Below are 22,408 nucleotides of genomic sequence, written 5' to 3' on the forward strand. Positions count from 1 at the left end.
AATATGAGGACAAGATGGTTGGATCTCTGCCAAATAGGAGAACCTCCGTCTTTTTAGAGTACAACTTACGACAGTTCTCAGACATCCAGCCGCTCACCTGTCGCAGGCAAGCACGAAAGTTGGAGATTTAATTTGGTGTTGCAGCAGCTCATGAAACATCCATTTGAGCCTGTTCATAAAGTAGACTTAAAGTACCTCTCTTGGAAATCAGCGCTTTTAGTGACCCTCACCTCTGCTCGGAGAGTCAGTAGAATACATGTTTTCACTATCAAACAACCGTATTTGAAATTCACCAATGTTTATGTCCTTCTCAGACCTAATCCAACGTTTATTCCTAAAGTTCCCTCTACATTGCATTTTAATGAGCCCGTTATATTGCAATCTTTCTTTCCTACTCCAAATTCCTCTGCTGAAAAATCCTTGCATACCTTGGATGTCAAAATGTGTCTAAAATTCTACATTTCACATACTGTGTCCATCAAAAAATCCAATCAATTATTTGTTTCCTATGGTGGTCGAGAACCAAGAACAGCTGTGACAAAGCCCACTATTGCAAGGTGGATTGCATCTACTTTTCAATTCTGTCATTCTAAAGCAGGACCTCTGTTATATATGAGACCCAAGGTTCACTCTATAAGGGCAGTATCCTCATCTACTGTTTTTTTTGCTGGACTACCTTTGGAAAAGATTTGACGTACTGCAACCTAGAAGAATGTGCACACATTTAGACGGCATTGCTTTCTTGATCTGGCAACAGAGGTTGAATAAGCAGTGGGTTAAACAGTGTTGCGAAATCTTTTTAAATATGGTAAGCCTCTGTAAGGAGGTGATTATATCTTTACAAATTCTTATGTTCATTATTAGATATGTTATTTTGATACATATGTTATGAATTGCCCAGTATTGGGTTGGCAATGGGTACTGCATTATTGTATTGGTTTTACGAGGTATCTATTGTTGTTTCTTATGATACCCACCATCCACTATACAACTAAGTATTGTTTACTGCTAGCTATTCTGATTCTAAGCATGTGAATCTATGAAAGATACTGGATAAGAAAACGAGTTACTCATCTGTAACTTCAGTTATCCAGTATTGGTATCTTTCATAGAGGAGAGGCTTACCTTAACATTATGGCATACTTACTGTCACTTGTGCTACGAAAATCTGAGGGTTTTGCCTCTCTGTGGAAGGTTTTAAGAGGGTGCTGCAGCCTGATTGGCTATGTTCCAAGTTTGGTTCATTTTGCAAAAGGACTAAGATTGGCTAATGTAGTGACTTTGAGGGCCATAGTAGCCTATAGTGCAATGGTATTATGACTATAATGTATGTATTTTATTATACCGCGAGACTCCCACCTCGTAGGCGGGGATGATTCTAAGCATGTGAAAGATACCCCAATACTGGATAACTACATCATCCATGGATACTTAGAGAAAAGGCATAAGTATCATGACAATCAATAAAGTCAGTCAGTAGTCTAACCCTCCTCAAAAAACAGCACTTCTTTTCTTTGCTGCATAGAAGCCAGATGAGCGTTATTTCTTGAGTAGTGGTATGTTACTGTTGTGGTGCATATTATGGATAGTTATTAGTTATTAAATGGTACAACAAAAAACAAAGCATGTGTCCAATGTGGGAGGGGTGGTTTGCGCAAATTCTTTAAAGGTTTTGCTTGCAGTCAATCTTGTGCGCTATGACTTTTTAGGTCGAGCATTCAAGACTTCTTGTATATACTTTAGTATACACTTATATGTGTTTGTACTTTGTGGGCTCTGAAGATCAGCCCTAGGACTTGTCGGCTTCTGCTTACTTTGTTTTCTGTTTAACTGTCTCTATTTAACTGTCCTGATAGAAAAAGACCAGTAGAGGTCAGTAAAATACCAGATTCACTTTAGCATTCTCTAGATTCCAATCAAAAGAAATTGTGTTCCACGAGCACCCGTAGACTATAATATGTTTTTCAAATCTTGTATTTTCAGTGATATGACCACTGAAGGCCCTGATTTTATATTAAAAAGAGCTTCAGACTATACGATTTCCCACTGAAAGGCAATATTTCTCTACATGTGTTCCCATACCTAGTGTGTCAGGTGTTAACTTTCCCTCCATGTTAAAGAACAGTAGATTTTTCAGCACCCAGGCTAATGTGCTGCATAGCTAAATACATATGAGGTCCCAAAGGCAAGACCGATTGCACTGCAAATGCTTGTTTAAACATGTAATTGGAGTTAATGTTCTGAAAGTTGCAGGATCGTCATGAGGCACCCGACAGAACATACAAATCAAAAGATGATGCATGAAAAAGATGCTTGAACCTTCGAAGACAATGCTCTGTTACCTTTAGAACCTCCATTTTAAGCCCACTATCTGCAGTGGGCCCGTCCGGCATCCGGAGGCACTGGACAAAGGCTTCAGTGAACTGCTGCACCACAGGGAAAATGAGAGCCTTGGCTGCACCCTGATTAGGAGTGACAGAAACGGATTATTAAAGGCACATTCCATCTAAAACTATTATCTTACAACTAGCAGTGCAGGTAGAACAAAATAAATGTTTTAACCACCAGCAACATACAAACATTAACAGAAAAGGAAAAAAAATATGCGAGGCAATAAATTAACAAATGGGAAGTTAAACATAGATATGAGTGATGTGGTAATACAATGCAATCATTTATTCTGCTTTTCTGACTATGAGAACTTTAAACAGCAAAATGAGCAGCTGTTTTATGACAGTTTGGGATGAGATCACTAAGTCCAGGCACAAATGGAGATCTGCTCAGTCATATACCTGGACATGCCCGACTGTCTTGCTCCACAAAAGGAAAACTATCACTATGATGAGACCTTTGTATTTCTGCTTCAGTTAAATTAAACTTATGAGTAATAATGTTTGTGGAGAGTCAATTTATGTGTAAATGTTATGCTATAATCATAGTATGCGAAAACCAGTGTTGCTATTATTCACATTTAATGTAATCTTGCTTCAATAATGTATTAAATATACATGCATTCAGAATAAAAACTATGAATACAAAAACACTCATGTAGGAAACTAACCAAATCAATATCCTCCTTAATATACATCGGATTCACATTGGTAGACAAGATCTTTACATATCCTCAAATTTGTGACAAAAGAGTTGTAGGAGATTAGTGGTGGTGGACACTTACTTAAGAGAAGCACCTAGACTTAATCCAGACAATCCTTAGGGCGATTTTAGTGGTCTTAGCCAATAGAAAACGCTCTAAGTGATAGATGTGGAGAGCAGCCTCCAGGCTTACTTAGCCCAGAAGGAGTGTTAAACAACTTGTTTTACCAGAACTAATCGTATAGTGTAAATTAAACGAAAAAGAACAAATCGGTGTAATTATAAAAATAAGTATATTTAAAGACTTCCAGAAACACATAGGGGACGAACTGCGTCAATTCGTCACAACTAATCAGGGCTCGGTCTCATCTCCTGGTACTTTATGGGAGGCCAGTAAGGGTACCATCCGTGGCTTTGCCAAGGGCCAACTCAAACTCCAACATATGAAACAGTAGGCTCACACTTCTGGAGGCCCAGGCTACCCAGCTGGAAGCCCACCCGCCTGGAGAGAATATTGAGGCTCAGGATTGGAAAGTGAAAATTTTTTTTTTTTTCACAACCAATTTTATTGAGCAAAAGAGTATCAAGAATGTGGTATCTTCACACACCAAGATCCCCACAACAGTATCAATGTAATAGTAACATACATAGTATTCCATGAAGCAAGTGTCAATGAAGCTCAGCTTTAAAAATGCCCTAACAGCCCACCCCAACCCCAACTACACCCCCACCCGTACCCAACACCCCCCCCCCCGCCACACATGTACAGAAGCAACACAAAGACGATACACAGAGAAGAAGCAGGTATAATGCAACCAGGGTTTTGCCATTTGGGCCAGAAGAGTCACTGCGATCAAATGTCCTCCTCCTGCTCCGCCGGGGGTTCCAAGGACAGGCCAAGGTAGTCGGCCCACCGCTTCCAGATCTTGAAATGTTTGCGTGGGCAGCCCCGCGCCTCAAAGATCGGTTTTTCAAGACCCATAAAGTAGTCCAGCCCAGCCTTCCATGCAGACAGGGGGGGGGCCCTCACAGATTTCCAGGCCCGAGCCAGGTCACGCTTAGCAACCACCAGGCCCAGGAGTAACAGATGACGCTTATACATGTTGCCCCCAACCCCTTCCATAATGTGCAGCAGGCCTAGCCGGTGGGTTCGAGGAAGATCCCAGCCCAGGACCTCAGCCAGGCAACTCCATACGCCCCTCCAGAATCCAGCCAGGCGACCACACGACCACACCGTATGCAGCAGGGAGCCAGGCACTTCCCCACAGCGCAGGCACTCCGATGACGCAATCAAACCAGCCTTCCACAGACGTTCACGTGTATAATAGGCACGATGCAGGTATTTGAATTGTATCAGGCGGAGCCGAACCGCAATAGCGGTGCCGCGCGGGGACTCCAGCGCCTCCCTCCAATCATCCTCGTCCAGGGCGCCCACGTCTACCTCCCACGCCTCCCGAAGGGAGCTGAGAGTGGATGAGCAGTGAGTAACAAGTGACTGATAGATCCTAGAGACCTTCTTGTCTCCCAAGTCTCCCATAAACACTTTCGCCTCAATCGGACTGAACTCCGGCAGGGAGTCGAGGCCGGCAATGCTCGGGGCGAGGGCATGCCTCAGCTGTAGGTAGCGGAAGAACTGGGACTGAGGCATCTGGAACTCCACACGGAGTTCCTCAAAGGACTTGAGGGTGGCGCCTGATACGACCTGGCCCAGTTGTGTAATTCCAATAGCCTCCCAACCCTCGAACCCGGCCAGGGCCGCCAGTTCCGGGAGCATGCCGTTGTGCCACAGCGGCGTTTCAGCCGTTAATTTGCCCCACCAACCCATGCGGCGCAGAGACTGCCGCCACACTGCAAAGACCACTTTAGTTACCGACGGCAACCCACGGCGTATACGGGCCGAATAAAGAATGGTGTGGAGCGTACGATCTCCCATGAGATGTCTCTCCAGGGCATAGGCCGGGTCACTCCTATCCCCGTACCACCAGTCATTAAGGACAAGTAGATGTGACGCCTGGTAGTAGGAGAGGAGGTCGGATGTGGCCAAACCACCACAGTATGTGGACAGAAAGCACGTCCTCAGGGCCACCCTGGCTGCACCGCCATCCCACAGGAAGCGGCTCAGCAGAGTTCACCTGGCGGAACCACTCCATGCCAATAGGGTGCGGGAAGTGTTGGAGTTGGTACAACAGCCTCGGCAGCGCCACCATCTTAAAGATGGCCGACCTCCCAAAGATTGTAAGGGGCATCCTGGACCATGTTTTGACATCAGTCTGGACCCGTTCCCACACCGGCAAGACACTGCGTGTCCAGGCCACGGCTCGCGAGGTCGAGAGGAAGACACCCAGATACTTCAGGCCGTCCGTCGCCACGCGCAGGTCGGCGGCCCAAGGGTCGGCAACCACTCCGCCATGTAGAATCCACAGGGTCGATTTAGACAGATTAAGGTGGAGCCCCGAGACTTCGCCAAACCCCCGCATGATCTCCAAAACTCGAGGGCCCGAGCGCCGCAGATCGGTAAGGAACAGGAGGACGTCGTCTGCATAGAGTGCAATCCTATCTGTTAGGGTATCGTTCCAGACAAAGCCACGCATACGGGCATCCATTCGTATCCGCGACGCCAGGGGCTCCATGGCCAGGGCGAACAGATAGGGGGACAGCGGGCAACCCTGCCGAGTACCACGTCCGATTTGGAAGCGCCCTGAGACCGCACCGGCTACACGGACCGACGCCGTAACATTGGTGTAGAGGAGAAGGATATAGGACAAGAAGACAGGCCCTAGATTGAGGCGGGCCAACAAGGTGAACAAATACGCCCAACTCACCGAATCAAAGGCCCGGTCCATGTCCGCAAGGAGGAGTGCGGCCTGTTCATCCCTAGCACCCATGGCGTCGATCGCTGCCTGCGCCCGCCGGATATTATGCCGGGTGGCCCTGCGCGGCATGAACCCGGCCTGGTCAGGGTGGACCAGGTCGGCGATGTGGGGCAGAAGGCGGTTCGCCAGGGCTTTCGCCAAAATCTTGGCCTCGATGTTGAGGAGGGAGATCGGCCTGTAAGAGTCGTGCCGGTCCGGCGCCCTGCCTGGCTTCAAAAAGACTACAATCTCGGCATGACGCCAGTCAGGTGGCAGCTCGCCTCTAGTCCGCGCTGCCTCCAGGGCGTTGCGAAAGTGGGGTCCCAGCTGAACATGGAACTTTTTATAAAATTCGGCAGGATAACCGCTCGGGCCGGGCGCCTTCCCAGTATTCAACTGGCCAAGGGCCTCCCCAAGTTCCTCGGACGTAAGCGGGGCCTCCAAGGCCGTTCTAGTCTCCTCCGGGACTGCCTGCGGGAGTAGGTCTTCCAAGTATGAGGCAATCTCGCCCTCCACCAAGGGGTCACGAGGAGCGTATTGTGCCTCGTAGTAGCGGGCAAAGCTAGCCGCCAACCGACCCGGGTCGGTCATGACCGAGCCGTCCTCCGCCGTAAGGCCGGGCAGCTCGGAAAGTGAAATTTTTTAGAGTTGAGATCAAGCAGTCCTCCATGGAGTCTGCTAAGCTGCTATGGAGGTCTTCCGTGGCGCGAGTGTACGGATGGGGAGATAAAAACGGGTAGCTTCTCCAGCGCTTAGCCACTTATCCCATGGCTAACAGTATTATCCCTGAAAAGACTGACTCCCACCGGGAGACCCATCAGACCCTCACGGTGGTGGCCCAGTGCTTTGCCTCGTAATATGCCTCCATATACTCTGCCCAGCTTCCAGACCTCACACTCCCAGAGCTCCTCCGGCGTGAGAGGGTTTCCCTCCTGTGGCTCAGCGACACTGAGGCGGAGGACCTGGATCTCCTGATTGCTCCGGAAGAAATTAACAATGCTATCTTCTGCATGGCTGCGGGTAAGACGCTGGGAACAGACGGACTCCCACAGGAGTTCCATGCGTCCTACAGGGACATGCTAGTCCCCCACCTCCTAGCAATGTATCATGAGGTGGCTGACCGCAGCTCCTTCCATCCTGAAAGAGACCTGGCCACTATCGTAGTGATTACAAAGTCTCAACCTCCCTCAGCCCACTGCTCCGATTATCGCCCCATCTCTCTCATTAACGTTTGAACGCGGCCAAGTCGGTCTTGGCCCCCCCCCCTCCATTTGTCGAGAGAATGCTTTGATTGGCCTGGTCTCTCAACGTCACTCTTCTTGTGAAACAGGTTTGTGCCGACCTTCTTAAATGGCAAACGCTGCCACTAAACCCTATAAGCAGTAAAGCCCTTTTTGAGATGATGGTCCTGCCCCGATTTCTCTATATGCTTCAGAACACACCCCTCTCCTTCTCACGGTCCTGGTTCCGAGAGATGGATGGTTTGGCCACTAAATTCCTGTGGGGAGGTCGGCGACCGAAGTTGGGCCTCCCCCAGTGCAGGATACTGCCCGCTGACAGTTGGTTGGGCATGACGAACCTGTATTTATATTATTTAGCGACTCTGCTCATCACAGTGCATGACTGGTTTAATGGTGGCTGGTTGTACCCGGCGTACCGCCTCAAGGTCCATAACTTGTGTTTCTCCCAATATTCAGCGGATGCTCTACGGAACCGTTATCTCCCACGCTCGGCCCAAGGTCACGTACAGGGTGCTTTTGGCCTGGCGGGCCTCCCTACGCCGAACCTACTATTTGGGCAAATTAACACGATATACCCTTTGTGGTGCGGAACGTGCCTCAAGGACGTCGTCGCTCTTTCAGGTTTCAGAGCCTGGGATCTCATCAGGATTTCACAACTTGGGGATGTCTGGGGCGGGACCCACGTACGAGATTTCCCCGATTTCCCCGATCTGCAGGCCCGCTTCTTCCTCCACAACACAGTTTTACCATTACCTACAGCTGCAACACGCCCTCCACGCCCACATCTCAGATGGGACCTGCTTACCCGAATATAGCCCACCTGAAGCCCAGGTCATGACTGGCAATCTGGGGAAAGGGGGGATTTCCAGCATCTATCGTTCCCTCACGAATAACAACCCCAACTCCCTTTCTCATCTCCGAGATAAGTGGGAGGGTTGGCTTGGCTCCCTGGACGACGCTGACTGGAGGGATGCACTGATGGCCCCCAAAACTGTTACAGCCTCAGCGCGGCTCCGATTGGTTCAAATATACTACTTACACGTGGCCTACCTCACGCCACTGCGTCTTCATCGCGCTGTACTCCGACCTGATGCTTCTGTCCCCAATGTAGTTGCTCCCAAGCTGACTTATCACATGGTATGGCTCTTTCCTATGATCACACACTACTGGAAGTCAGTGACAGGGGAACTTACGGAGGTCCTGGGTTGGGAGGTTCCCTTGAGCCCGGTGACCATACTTCTGGGTGTCGCTGAGGGATTGGATGGGTCCAGAGCAGAGAAGCTTTGTTTAAATACGGCATTGATGGTGGCTAAGCGGGACTTTTGAAGCTCTACGATTGGACCAGACAGTTACTTCCATGGCACGTTGGCGCAGGGGGGTGGATTGGTGCGCAGCGCAGGAGCGACCAATGTATGCGGCCCGGGGCTGTCCCAAGAGGTTTTGAAGGGTATGGGGCAAATGAATCTGGGTGGGAGAAGACTGAACATTCCTGATCACCTACGGACCTGGGTGGGGACATTGTTGCGTGCTACTCATTTGTTGTGTGCTGGGGGGGTATTTATCTTTCATCACTGTTATACAAGTATCACTGTACTAAGAGCTGGTATTGTTTTTCATTTGTTGCAATTTGTAAAAATCAAACTTTATTATCAAAAAAATATATATTTATTATTCACAATCGCTAACACATTAGTATACCTCCAACCTGGATATATCAACACAATACACACAATATTTTAAATGTAAAACAAGTACGTAGAACAAATACACAGTGGTCTCCAGGGGGAGACCAAACTACATACAAAAGAAGTGGAAAGTGAACTGCGACCAAAGTCGGAACTTGGACCAGGAGACTCAGAAGAGCTGGGGACCCACAGAACCACCTGAGGTAAGTACCCAGGAACCCCACTTAGGCTGTGTGCCGAGTGGAAAAACAGATGTGTGCCCAATGCAAGTCAATGGGAAAGTCGCAGTTGCAATTTTTAAGAAGAACCCTTCCCAGTAGACCCTGAAGAAACCCCGTGGAAGATGGAAGGTTGGAGAGTCACCCCACCCGTGGATACCCCAGGAACCAGGATACTTATACCAGGGAAGCCTGGTGAATAGGTGTGAAGTGACGTCAGAAACCGCCATATACCACAATGGAGGAGTTCAGAAAAGATGCAGCTGGCAAAGGTGAAGGAGTCCGGTGGAATCAGAGGATGAACTCTTGAAGAGGAGTACATGAAAGCAGAGGGGACAGAGCCTATGCCACTCGCAAGTGAGCAGGAGGCACAGAAAACCAATGACTACCGATGACGGAAGATGCAGGAGTGATGACTGACCTTGTGGCTGCAGCTGTGAGGACCAGGCAACACTGTGAAAGACCAGGAGCTGTAAACAAGCTGTCCCACGTCAGAAGTCAAGAACCAGGGGGTCGTTTTCCGGCAGGAGTACCAATATGCCTTTTCAGCAGCTACAGATGTGGTAAACAAATAAGGTGCAGCGCTGTGAACAGCAAGTTCCAGGGGACTCACCAAATGCAAGAGTTAGTGCATGCCCCGAGCAAGCAGGGGAGCCCAATGAAGCCAAAGAAAACCTTCACGAGGATCCCCAGGCCGAAGGTACAGGAGTCGCAAGAGGACCTCAAACAGCTCACCAAAGATGCAGGTACATGGTGCAGAGGATGCGGTGAGGACGAAGATCATGGCAATAAGAGAGGTTGGAGCTTCTTGTAGCCCAAAGATCTCTGGAGGACAGAGTCAACAAGCCTTAGCAACGGCAAGTCGACACGCAGCACAGAGGTTCGGTTCCAGCGGTTCTAAAGAGGGATATTTGCCTCAAACATGCTGAGAAGACCATGCAGGTCCTCAAGGGAGTTGCAGTTCCACCACCTGTGTTGCTCAGCCTTTCGGAGTCCATAGGACGTGAGGAGCAGCAGACTGGTCAGCTTGGTTGCAGTGCCTGAAGATGCAGGGGAGTGACTTCTTCACTTCAAGGGAGATTCCTGGGACGGAGCTAGTCAGGAAGCGAAATGGCCGCTACCTAAGCGAGCTCCTCGCCTGCACCTACAATATCTGTAAGAAACATCCTTCACTTCGATTGGGGACGTCTGGATAAGGCACGGGGCCCGTGAGGAAAGACAACAGAACTAGCGGCGGGCCATAAAAACCTCCAACAGCTGCCCCGTTGCCCTGCTCTGATATGCGGACATCTGAGGCCCTGGAAATAAAAACTAAAGTAAATCCCCGGGCCACAGTGCGCAGCCAACCCGCGACGGTGAACTTGTAACGCAGCAGGCCAACTGGGCGGACCAGACTGCAACGCGCTCCGGAGCCCGGGACACTGGCTGAGCCCGTGTGCCCTGGGGGGGGGCAGGTCATACCATCCCTGATCTGCAGGGGCTGCAGAACTAAGCTGTGGGGAAAAACAGAACACGTTGGAAGACAACGCACGGAGGCCTGCTGAGGACCTACCACTTACAAAACCAACTCCCGACTCCCGATCCCTGGGCTGGTGCACCCCCCTGGCTGCTAGGGCTGGGCCCCTGAGACTCGGCGGGTGGATAGCGGGCTTACCGGAGGAAGCCTCGAGCGCTGCCTGAGGTCGCGCACCGGGAGAAGGGACAACAGCTGCCTGGTACACACGTGAGTACAGAGCTCTCGTTGGCCGGGTATCGGAGGAGCTGGAACTGCTCTGACACAATAGCGCTGTGGAGCGAAGCCATAACTGGGCTTTTTACAACAATTAGGCTCCACTAAGAGACACCGGAAGCAGCGGCCCACTGAGTAGCACCCCGATCACTGGCAAGACCACACACCATATGGAAAGTCCCGAGACAGGCGGAAGGCCCCCCTGATAATACGACCATATAAAATAAGCCTGCCAATAATTGCATGTCACGCTCTCCCATACATTTGAATGTACTGGATACTACATGATCTGTTGTGTAGCTTTGGGTTGGTGACGCCGGGACATTACAGCGGCGCACTCCGTGGTTCTACGAAGTCCCGACATCTGAAACTGCGCCGGGGACCCATTGATTGAGAACACAGGCAGTGTTTATGGAATAAACAAGGTAACAACAGGACAACAGTGATACGGCGCAGCCCATGAAGTAAACAATAGAAAAGCGCCTGTAGCTGCGAACTAGAGTCGGTGTGCAGAAATACAAGAGGAACCCAGAGGAGCTGGCCGATCATTGCGAAAATCCTGAACTACAGAGACCATGACGCGGCACTGCGCAAAGCCAGGGAACTGGGGAAACTGTCACATGAAGGTATGGACATCTCCATGATTATACCATACGCTATGCTATACCCGGCCAAGCTTAAAGTCACTGTTGAAGGTAAAACGCAGATCTTCAATGAACCATTGGAAGTACAGAAGTTTCTGCAGCAACAAGCAAAATTGGGCACACAGAGGAAATCGCCACCAGGTGAACAAGGAGAACAATCCACAATGTCAGATGTTGAATGATCTGGATAAACAGACACACATTGGACGCTATGGCGACACCACTACATGCAGTGGAGAACACTCATATCCAGTAGTCAATGGATGACTAGGACTCTATTACAGGATAACCACTGATATGCAACGCCAGATAAGTTGATAGCCGATAAGTATATCATATTGTAGTATTAATGTGATATGTTATGTGATGAGGGCATTGTGCGATGATTGAATTGTCGCTGCCTGCACGGTTCCATACACACTGAGGAATATCAATGTTAATTGTTGAAGTGATGTGACTAGGAGGGTGCAGACCCATGTGGCCTAGGCCACAAGCAAAGTGTAGGCAGCTCTGGCCCCTGCGCGTGAACCGCACCAATTGTTGTATTCCTTCTTTGTTTTCTTTGAGGGGATAGGTTGGTTATAGTTGGATGGGGTGTCTCCACTAGTTTTGGTGTAGTGGAGAGAGGGGGGGGGGCAATGGGTAAGCAGAAAGCTCAGACCAGCAGCATGACGGCAAGAATAATCGTGACTGACACTAACAGACAAAATTGACACATACACATGACAGGGGATGGCTCCACACACAATAGCTGACACTCTAAAACAACACAGACCACTGGCACTCCTCATGGAACATGAGAGGCCTGCATAACCCACAGAAAATATGTAAGGTGCTAGCATACTTGGACAGACAAGATAGATGTGGCTTGCCTGCAGGAAACACATCTCACAGACTCGAGGGAACAACAAATTGGAGCGAAATGGGCCTCCTTCAAATTGGCATCATCCTACTCATCCTACGCTAGAGGAGTCTTGATATGGGTGAAACGTACAGTACCAGTCACTCTAATTAAATCCATATGTGACGATCAGGGGCGCTATGTGATATTGCAGGGAAATTACGAGGGCACAGTGTTAACCATAGTAAATGTATATGGCCCAAACACTGATGATCCCTCTTTTTATGCTAGAATGTGGACACAAATGAGTGATCTCCAGCCTGGCACGGTCCTCTGGGGAGGCGATTTTAACACTTGTTTAGACCCCGCATTGGATAGATCGACAGGTCTAGATAGATATGGTAAACATTCGGCTAAATTTATACGGGAAGGGATGGCAGACTGGGACTTCGTGGACATATGGAGACCGCAACACCCGGACAGGAGGGAGGGGACGCGTTTCTCGTCAACACACCTTACGTGGTCCAGACTAGATTACTGGTTAGTAACACAGGATGTATGTACATGGACAATTGAGGTGGTACACTTGCCCAAGACATTTTCCGACCAAGCACCGGTTCTAATCAAATTAGAAATACAGACGCACACTCCGAGACAATTTACATGGAGACTGAGGACAGACTGCATTAGAAGATCAGGTATTCCCAGAGGGGCTCCGCCAAGCCATATTAACCTTCTTCGAGCAAAACACTGGCTCTGTCCAGAGTACAAGGACCCTCTGGGAGGCGTTTAAAGTCACCATACGGGGACATTGTATAAGTGCACATGCAGGCATACTGAAAGATATACAGCGACAGCTAGAGAAAATTGAGACGGACATTATCGAATTGAAGCGCAAATTTGAAGAAACTCCATGTGACATGATATTGGCTGAAATTAGGAAGCGCATTGATAAGTATAACGAATTTGCTGATGATGAGATTAAATACATTTCATGCAAACACATAGCCCGGAACTACAGGGAGGGGGGCAGACCTGGCAGGGAATAATCGTATAAAAATCAGACCCACTCCTACCACTGCATTTATCACGCAGATCCAAGACGCACAGAACGATCCAGTATACGACACACCGGCCACACTGGAATGCTTCACTAACTATTATACCCAATTGTATACGGCCCAGATATCAGCCTCCACTCCAGATATATGGGAATATCTGAATGAGAGTCGGCATGGTTGTCTGACACTCATAGAAAATATTTTTGCCACCCTATTTCTAAAGAGGAAATAATAGACGCATTTAATTCTCTTCCCAATAATAAAGCACCTGGCCTTGATGGACTCCCCAGAAAGTTCTACAAAGAATACCGGGATATACTAGTACCACATTTCGCAGAAATGCTTGATGAAGCACATGAAGAAGGCGCATTACGGGACACGCTAAACGAGGCCCTTCTAATAGCATTCCTGAAGCCAGGTAAAGATCCCCAAATGTGCGATTCCTACAGGCCCTTATCCCTAATAAATATTGACGTAAAAATGTTAGCTAAAATAATTGCGCATAGAATACAAATCACTTTAATGTAATTTGATATTACCGGACCAAGCGGGCTTCATGCCAACGCGGTTTACTACCCACAATCTTCGCACCATATTCTCACTCTACCACCAATTAGATCCCGATGTGCCGGCAGCTGCTGCTCTCTTGGATGCCGCTAAGGCGTTTAACCCTGGAATGGGGCTTTATGTTTGTAACCTCGCGTAAGATGGGGTTCCCCGAACCATTTTTAAAATGGATCTCCTTACTATATACGACGCCCAAAGCACGAGTCAGGATAAATGGCTCCACATCTGATCCTATAACAATTACACGTGGTACTAGACAAGGATGCCCACTATCACCAATGCTCTTTGCTCTAATACTTGAGCAGCTGGCCTGTAAAATTTGTCAGAAACATTCTGCAATGGCTCTACAATTTGACCTCAGACCGATTGGTATAGCAATGTATGCGGATGACATGGTCCTATACACTACGCATCCGGACAAGAACCTAAACCCGCTCAGAGATGAGTTACGCTGGCCTCCGCATAAGCTGGGATAAATCGTTGTGATACCACTTACTAAAGACACGAAGGAACCTCAGCTAGAATTCCCCCTGAACTGGTGCACAGATCCGGTTAAGTACATGGGGATCTTGGTACACAGAGATCCAGAGATAGTCATTAGGGAAAACTATGGAAAGTCAATGACTAGACTAGAGGACCAGATAGACAGGTGAATAAAAATGCCTTTTTCAATGGCCGTCAGGATAGCCCTTCAGAAAATGATAATTGTGCCTATGTTCCTGTATCTGTTCTGGAACATATCAATCTGGCTGAACAAGTCCTTCTTTGATAGATTATGCTCTGCCCTTTTAAGACGAACATGGGCTGGTAAACAGGCTAGGGCAAGCTGGAGAGTCCTTACGCAACCATATCACCTGGGCAGCTTTGGGGCACCACACTTTCAATTATATTATCTTTGTGCGCAGGCACAACATGCGCACTACTGGACGAAACCACACTCATACATACCACATATCGCAGTGGAAAAGGATAGTATTTCCCCCACGCCTCTGACAGCGTTGCTAGCCGACCCAAGTCGCTATACGCCAGGAGACATGATACACACGGTCAAGTGGAGTTCGAGAGCGTGGCATGCGTTGGTATACAGGGCACACAAACTACCGATATATGCTCGCGCACTGCCCACGGCCGAACACCCCAGCCTTACAGTAACTAAAGAACAGAATATGCAAGCTTTGCTTGCGGAGATGGGACTAAATACCATGGGTCATTTGGTCCCCCATAATACATTTATTAAGTGGACAGACCCATCCTTATGTGCACACAAGACCCCAATGAAAACATTTCCGTACTTAATGCCAGGCACGGCTGTGAGGTCACACTACAATGCGAACAATTGTCTACACTACAAATATTTTTAACGGCTCCCACTCTTAAGAATTTGGTAACACGGCTATACACAGCAGCTCAGGATGAACAGGTGGATAAGCCCGTAGCAGCGCGAAGTAGATGGGAAAGGTCACTGGTTATCTCAATTGAAGAACAAGACTGGCAATACAGCTGTACACAACTCACGCTTCTTACGTACAATTGCAACTTACGCATTATACATTTCAAGTTCATTCACCAACTATATTATACATCAGCTAAGTTACAAAGACTGGGTCTTAGAGAAACAGATGCCTTCCTTAGGTGCAAAGCACAAGGTGCGGACTTCTTACACGAATCATGGTCCTGCCCTAGTCTGCAGGCATACTGGGATGAAGTCACTACCGCACTAACTGCAATGTTATCGGAACAAATCCCCCTTGACATGCATATTGGGAGATAAAAAACTCAAATAAGCTAGACGCAGAAAATTCTTGGCGGTAGCTCTACTACTTGCAAAAAGACGCATAGCAATCAGATGGGGGAGCAAAAGACCGCCCAGACTAAAAGACTGGATTAAAGACATGACGTATTGCAAAGAAAAGCTAGAGACTTATGCGGAAGACATCCCACTAGCTTCAAGACCAAGAGAATTCCGGGAACCACTCGTGCAATACTTGCAAGACACTACAGAATCAGAGACATGAACCAACATTTAACAATGACAGATGCTACAGTGCTCGGAGGAGAGACTTTACACAGGACTAGACGAGTGTGATAAGAGTGGTGATGCCACAGCAGGGAGCTATGTGGTCACATGGGCATAATTTACTGTCAATAGAAATTGATGAGGAGCAAATGTTAATGAGTCTGTGTATAACTTGCAATGTAACCGCTAAGTGTCAAATGTATCAACAAATTTGCTTAATATACGATACTGAATTCCATGTAATTGCTGGTCAGAAGAAAAGAAAAAAAAAGCTGATTCCTTTGGGTATCTGAAGCCCACAGGCCTGGAGAGGAACCTGGATGAAGCACAAGCACAGACGAAGTATAAGACTAGCTAGATGACAAGACCAGGAGCAGTAGGAGTCATCCTTGATGCGGTTTCTTTTCCAGGCGTAGTCCAACAAAGTCTATGGTGTCCAGACAGTTGAAGTGGTTTGGGGTTTGAATCTTGCCCCACGAGAAATCTGGAGAGCCACCCACGGCAAGCCCTTAAGTACCCTAGGGAAAGGGTTGGGACAATTTGAATATTCCTCCAGAGAAGGGGCTGGAATGAAGGGAGGATACTCCCTTGTCCTTTATCCAGCTTCCAAGCCAGAGAGGGAGTCAATGGCTACCTGAACTTCACAAACTGGAGAATGCAAGGAGGGCACCAAATATGTCCTTCAAAGCAGTCTGGTGGCACTGACAAGCTCCCCCAGCCCAATGCACTAAATCCTGTCTAGGATGTGGTCACAAATCCTTATGGCAGGAAACCTATTGTTCTGCCTTCCCCGGCTCGAGTTCAGCTCAGCAGCAGGAGGGCAGAAACGTGTCTGTGGTCGGATGCAGCACAAGCTTGCTGTTAGACCCTGAAAGGCTAGGACTGGGAATACAGGGTGGCACCATAGCGGAGTCCCTCAGTAAACAAGATCCTACATCTAAAACTGGAATTTGTGTTGGGGTAGGATTCAAACATTTTTGATACCAAACAAGACCGGTTTCGGTGCAGCCAATATATAGTTAGGCATCTCGGATTGACTTGATGTCTATTATATGTATTAAATGGCTGCCCACACTTACAAAGCCTGGAGAATTGACCCTGGGGTTTGTAGAGGGACCCTGCTCATGCAGGGGCACTCAACAACTGGTAACCAAGCACCCTGCCCTCAGAACTGAAGAGGCTGCCATAGGGGCGACCTATTTGATTTAAGTACAGTGGCCTCAGATATAAGGAAACTTATATCTGTTGTAATTGGTGCTAGCACCAACTTACACAGGCTGCAATGGGAGGACTGTAGTCACAGTTTAAGTGGTCTCTCAGAGGTGGCCTAATACATGTTGCAGCCCATGGGAGACCCCTGGTGTACCTATGCCCTGGTTACCTTAGTGCCATATACTAGGGACTTGCATGGGTACACCAGTAGCCAATTGAGAAGGTACCAAAGTACTTACAATAGTCCAATGTAGGGAGAGAGCACAGTGACTGGGGTCCTGATTAGCAGAATCCGAGTCAGACTAGTCTGAAAACAGACTGACACCAGCAAAAAGAGGGGGTAACAATGAAAGCAGATCCTACTTTCCTACAGATGGTCTTTATGAAGAAAAAGTAGCACCAAACTCAAATGGCCTTTAGTGTATATAAATAAAGCATCACAGCAAACCCATACAGTCAACACTTTTTTTGCAGTGGTGAGCGCTTTTTCAGGGCATAATATGAATACCAAATCTTAAAGGCAATACCCAGAATGTCATTAGGCTAAAGTTCTGCTCCTTCCTCAGTACCGATCTCATACAAAAAGACCCCAACATTATTAGCCATGAGTTAATTTACAATCAGTAGGGTTACCAATTTAGTTGGTGGTAATCTGCACAGGGCCACTTCTCAGCAGAATGTTCTAAATATACATATTAAACTTATTTTTCCCAAATAATAATAATTCCTGCTGTTTGCCAAGAATAAGCAACAAGGTCTAGTACAATCCTGGCTCACCAAGATTAACTTGGACAGTTTCAAACCAAAACTTCACCCAATGCCAAGTCTCTCGGATTCACAGGAAAACATTGCCAAGAATACTATGGCAGCAGTTTACCAGCTCTCTACTGATGAATCTTAAACCATGTCTTCAAGAAGCGACTTCAGAAATGCAGTACACGTCCATTTACACTTGCAGCACAATGGTAACAATACACTAATAGAGGGCCTCTCATACTCAACAATGCCTCCCCTCTGCAGCAGCACACCGCATCAAGGATCTGAAGAAATCTAGCTACATCACCAGCAACCTGATGGAACTCCACTGGCTGCCTTTGTAGCCCACACCATCCTGAAAACCAACTACATCATCTACAAAGCTATCACCACACCAAGCTTAGCATCTCCGGCGGCTCTTGGCACGTTCGCAGTCAGGACATCATTAGATTGGACATAAATAAAAAGTGCAAGAAAGAAAGCAACAGGTCTTTTCCATATGTGCATGGAGGATATGGAACCACAACCCATTATCCATAAGAACTACAACAACCCTTCTTCAATTTAGGCAAAACTTGAAGACTAACGTCTTTGAAGAACACAACATTAAAATACAGCTATAGTGTCTTGGTTTTAAACCCTGTATAGCAGTGCTTCTCAAACTTTTCAAAACCACAATATGGTTTCTCTGAATAGTTATCATTCATCCATCACCAAGTAAACTGTCGCTTTGTTTTGATCCTATTAAAATGTGTTACCTTCACATTTCAGAATTACATAAAAATATCCTTCATTTTTGATCTCGCGACTGTTAAATGTGTGCAGTTCATATACAGGTATTTACATTTGTTTTGTGTTATACAAAAATGTCATCTTACAGTCTTTCTTTTCAACACCGTGTCCCAAAAAGATTGTCACATAATTCATTTTACTTTCTCTGACTGAAAGGAGTTGTTTGTGTAAACAAATCCCGTTTTAAAAACCAGTAAGCAGCAATACGGTATAACTTGGCATTTGACCACAGGCAACACAAAGACACAATTTAACAGGAAATGTTATCTATTGCTTGGACTTTCCCAACCCACCAACTATCAGCTGGTCGCAACCCAGAGTTTGGGAAACACTGCTGTACAGTGTTCTGCTTCCTTTCCGCGAGGTTCAAACTGTTTAAATTAAAAATGCATCTAATACAGAGAATAGCAAGTTTTTGTACATTCACCATGAAATAAGCTCTTTTGAAGTGTTCAGGAAACAGAACTAACTGTGAAACAGGTAAACAAGGGAAAAAAATTATGAAAACGCAAAGAGGACGAGGTTTCTCAAACAAAGCACTAGTCAGTCAATCAGCTTTATTCGGAAAAATAATAAAGTTACGTTAAAAGCATTATATTTCAGATCAAAATAATCACAAAAATGATTTACCCAATACTAATAGCACAGACAAAATATCTAAAAATAGGTCATGTCACAACCAAAACACTAAGCAAAAAAACCAAGGGCAAACGGCGGTCCATAATTAGTTGTTTTTATTGGGCCCCAACCACCACTTGGCTAGTTACTAATAAAAACAAGGTCTCTCTTACCTCCTACCTGGACAACCTTCCCTACCCAATATCGCAGAGCTCTGTTTAAGTGTTTCATTCTCATTTCTCGACACCCTTCTCAAATTATATCAGTAAAGTCTGTTATATTAACTTCGCCTTTGGTTTTTCTTGCTACCTATTCAGCTTTCTCCACCTGATCTCCCTATGCACACATCAACAGTAAATGCAGCACCACCTTATACAGCACTTTGCCAAACCAAACAAGTATTGGCAAAGCCGACAGGTGCTGCCTATTCTGTGCAGGATGGCTAAAAGTTAAAAAAAAAAAAAAAAAAGTTTCAAAATATTTTTTTTAAAATAAGCTCTGACGCAGCCAGCTTGGCCGCATCATAGCACTTTTGAAGTCTCACCTAGACAGCGCTCGTGTTGTCTCTTCAAAACCTGTTGTATATACTTTGTAGGCTTACAGCCCGCACATTGCTGTTCATTTGTTTCTTCAAGTCCTTTAAAAAGCCTTGCTTCCAAGTGGTTAATCTTTCCTATTTGTCCCTCCTTTTCGTGGATTGTTCCCTTCCACGAAGCACCACCCCATTACTTGAAGCCTTACACTTATCCCATTTTAGCAACTGCTTTAGAAACTTCTTTCTTCTTGGTTTAAGTGCACTTCACACTATCGTTAGTGTTTTAATCTCGCTCCAAGCTTTTCTGTCAAAAGGGCTGTAATTTTGATCTCCTCACATTGGCTGTTCATTCAAAGACCGACATCAAACACCAGACGCCGTTTCCTCAAGGGTGCTTTTTCTTTCTCTGACTTCAAAGTGGGAGACCACATTTTCCCACCCCCTCACTCATCACTGCTTGCCCCCTCCTTGCTGATTATTTATACAAGCAAATTGCTTCATGTTCTTGTCTTACCAACTCCCTCTCGCTAGATGGTTGAAGCTGTTTCAACTAAAAAGTGTTCATGTCTGCGGCTGCCAACCAGAAGCTTCACTGTTGGCTGTAAAATGAGGTGTTAGCACCTAATGCCACAGAAGAATGGTCTGGGATGGTAGGACATTAGAATGTACAGGGGGCCATGTCATTGAAGCCTCTTCGGAAGCGCTCATCAGCAGCAGCATCCAGACCAGACCCCACCGCCTCTGTACAGCTTTACTGGCTCTTCCCGGTGCGGAGGCCCGGGCCAGGAGCAGTGTAAGATAATAACATATCTGAGTCTAAACATTCTTTGTGTAACTGTACCCAATGATATTCTGCAGCTCTTTCAAGTAATTCTAGATGTCCTACATAGTCGTCAGGAGGGGAAGGCTTTGCAGGGTTAAGATATGGGTCGTTATCTGTAGGTGAATCTGTGTGGTAATCGTTCCAGGGGTCTATGGGTAAATTGGTTAGTATCCACATTCTTCCTCTTGAAACGAATAAAGAAAGGTGGGTCCTCTGACTCAGGTTTGTGTTTCTAGGTGACTTGGTAAGAACATCTCCTGTGTCTGGAATTTTTGGCGCTGAAGGTTTCAGTGCTGAGGGAGGCTTTGCTTTTAGCGTCAAAGATTTCAGCTCAGACGCGGTTTTTGGCTTCGACCCTGAAGGTTACAGCTCTGTGCCAGATTTCGGCCAACTCGATCCCAAGCTGGAAGGCTTAGAGACATGTTTCGGTGCCAAGCCAGAGAACGGGGCATCAGAATCATCTTGTTGGTGCCTACCGTGGCCCGAAGGCGGGGGTGATGGTGGGACCGAAGACTTTTGTTTCGGCTGAGTTGGAGTGTGGGTTAAGGGGCGTCCGGTACTCAAGATACGTTGACCTTGTGGAAAGTCTTCTTCCAACTCTGAATCCGATTCTGGAATAGAGACAAGATCCTCCTGTTCTTTCTGTGCCCCTTGTGCATTGAATTTGTGCTCGGATCCTTCACCAAAGATGTCTGGAGTGTATTTGATGTGTTGACTTAGCATCTCGCGATGTCAAGCCCGATGATCACGCAGAGTTTTCATCGATCAGAACGATCTGCACGCGTCACAGTACTGTTCATTGGGCTCCAGAGACAAGCTCAAGTTGCATACTTCGCAAGAGTCAGTGCGCAGATACTTGGAGTGGCAACGAGGGCAGAATTTAAATGGAGTCCGTTCCATAGACTGCGAAGGGGTCCGACATGGTTAGGCCGGATGGTCTTCCCGAAGATCTTCAATTGAAATAGGTTTTCCTCGACGGATACGATACGCGGAGAAGTGGGATATGCATTCAAAACAATACCGATGCAGGTAGAGTGGCTTGCATACCCAGGGGAACCCGAAGAACAGCTTCGAACATGAGCACAGCAATACACAACCGAACCCAATGGTGGAAAACAACTAACAATGGAGCTGATTGCCATGCGCACTATTACCGAAAGGAGGCATGACCTACCTCCGGACAGGATAGACTTCTTGGTTGAAAAACAACTTGCAAACATCCAGACCCGACACTAGATGGCAGAAGTAAGCAGGTGATATATATATATATATATATATATATATACACATATACACTTCACAGTCCTGTTCCGCTGCCTCAAACCAGGACCAAGATCCAATCTGCCACAACGGATACCACAGGTACAAACCACTCCACAGCGCAAGGGTGAAATATCAACAAGGTTTATTCACACGGATTCGCCAGCATGACACGTTTCGGTCACTCCACGGTGACCTTGATCACATATATATATATAGAGAGAGAGAATGTGTGTGTGTCTGTTAAGGGATGGGGTGGCCTTGCCATTGAGCCAATGGCAAAGTCGAACTAGCATTCTAAAACACTGCCCTTCCAGTGTGCAGTGGCAGGCTGGAAGCCATTTTGTACATTGTCACACAGGGGATGGAACAGATAGTAATACAACCCTGGGTGGGGACACAGCCTTAAATGCCCTGGGTACCATACACTAGGGAGGTATAAGTAGGTCAGTCCTTGCTAACTG

At 47.1% G+C, this 22,408-nt stretch overlaps 1 protein-coding gene across 1 annotated transcript in view; it reads right to left on the reverse strand.

The window, feature by feature from the left end:
• IPO9 (importin 9) overlaps nt 1-22,408 on the reverse strand; it is a 429,396-nt gene that overhangs the window by 279,770 nt on the left and 127,218 nt on the right. The window contains exon 7 of the mRNA XM_086923071.1: nt 2,343-2,462. Coding sequence (XP_086779197.1) covers nt 2,343-2,462 — 120 coding nt within the window. The remainder of the gene's footprint in view (nt 1-2,342; nt 2,463-22,408) is intronic.

Source organism: Lissotriton vulgaris, chromosome 5 (genome assembly GCF_964263255.1).
Source record: "Lissotriton vulgaris chromosome 5, aLisVul1.2, whole genome shotgun sequence".
In the NCBI taxonomy this organism is placed as follows: domain Eukaryota; kingdom Metazoa; phylum Chordata; class Amphibia; order Caudata; family Salamandridae; genus Lissotriton; species Lissotriton vulgaris.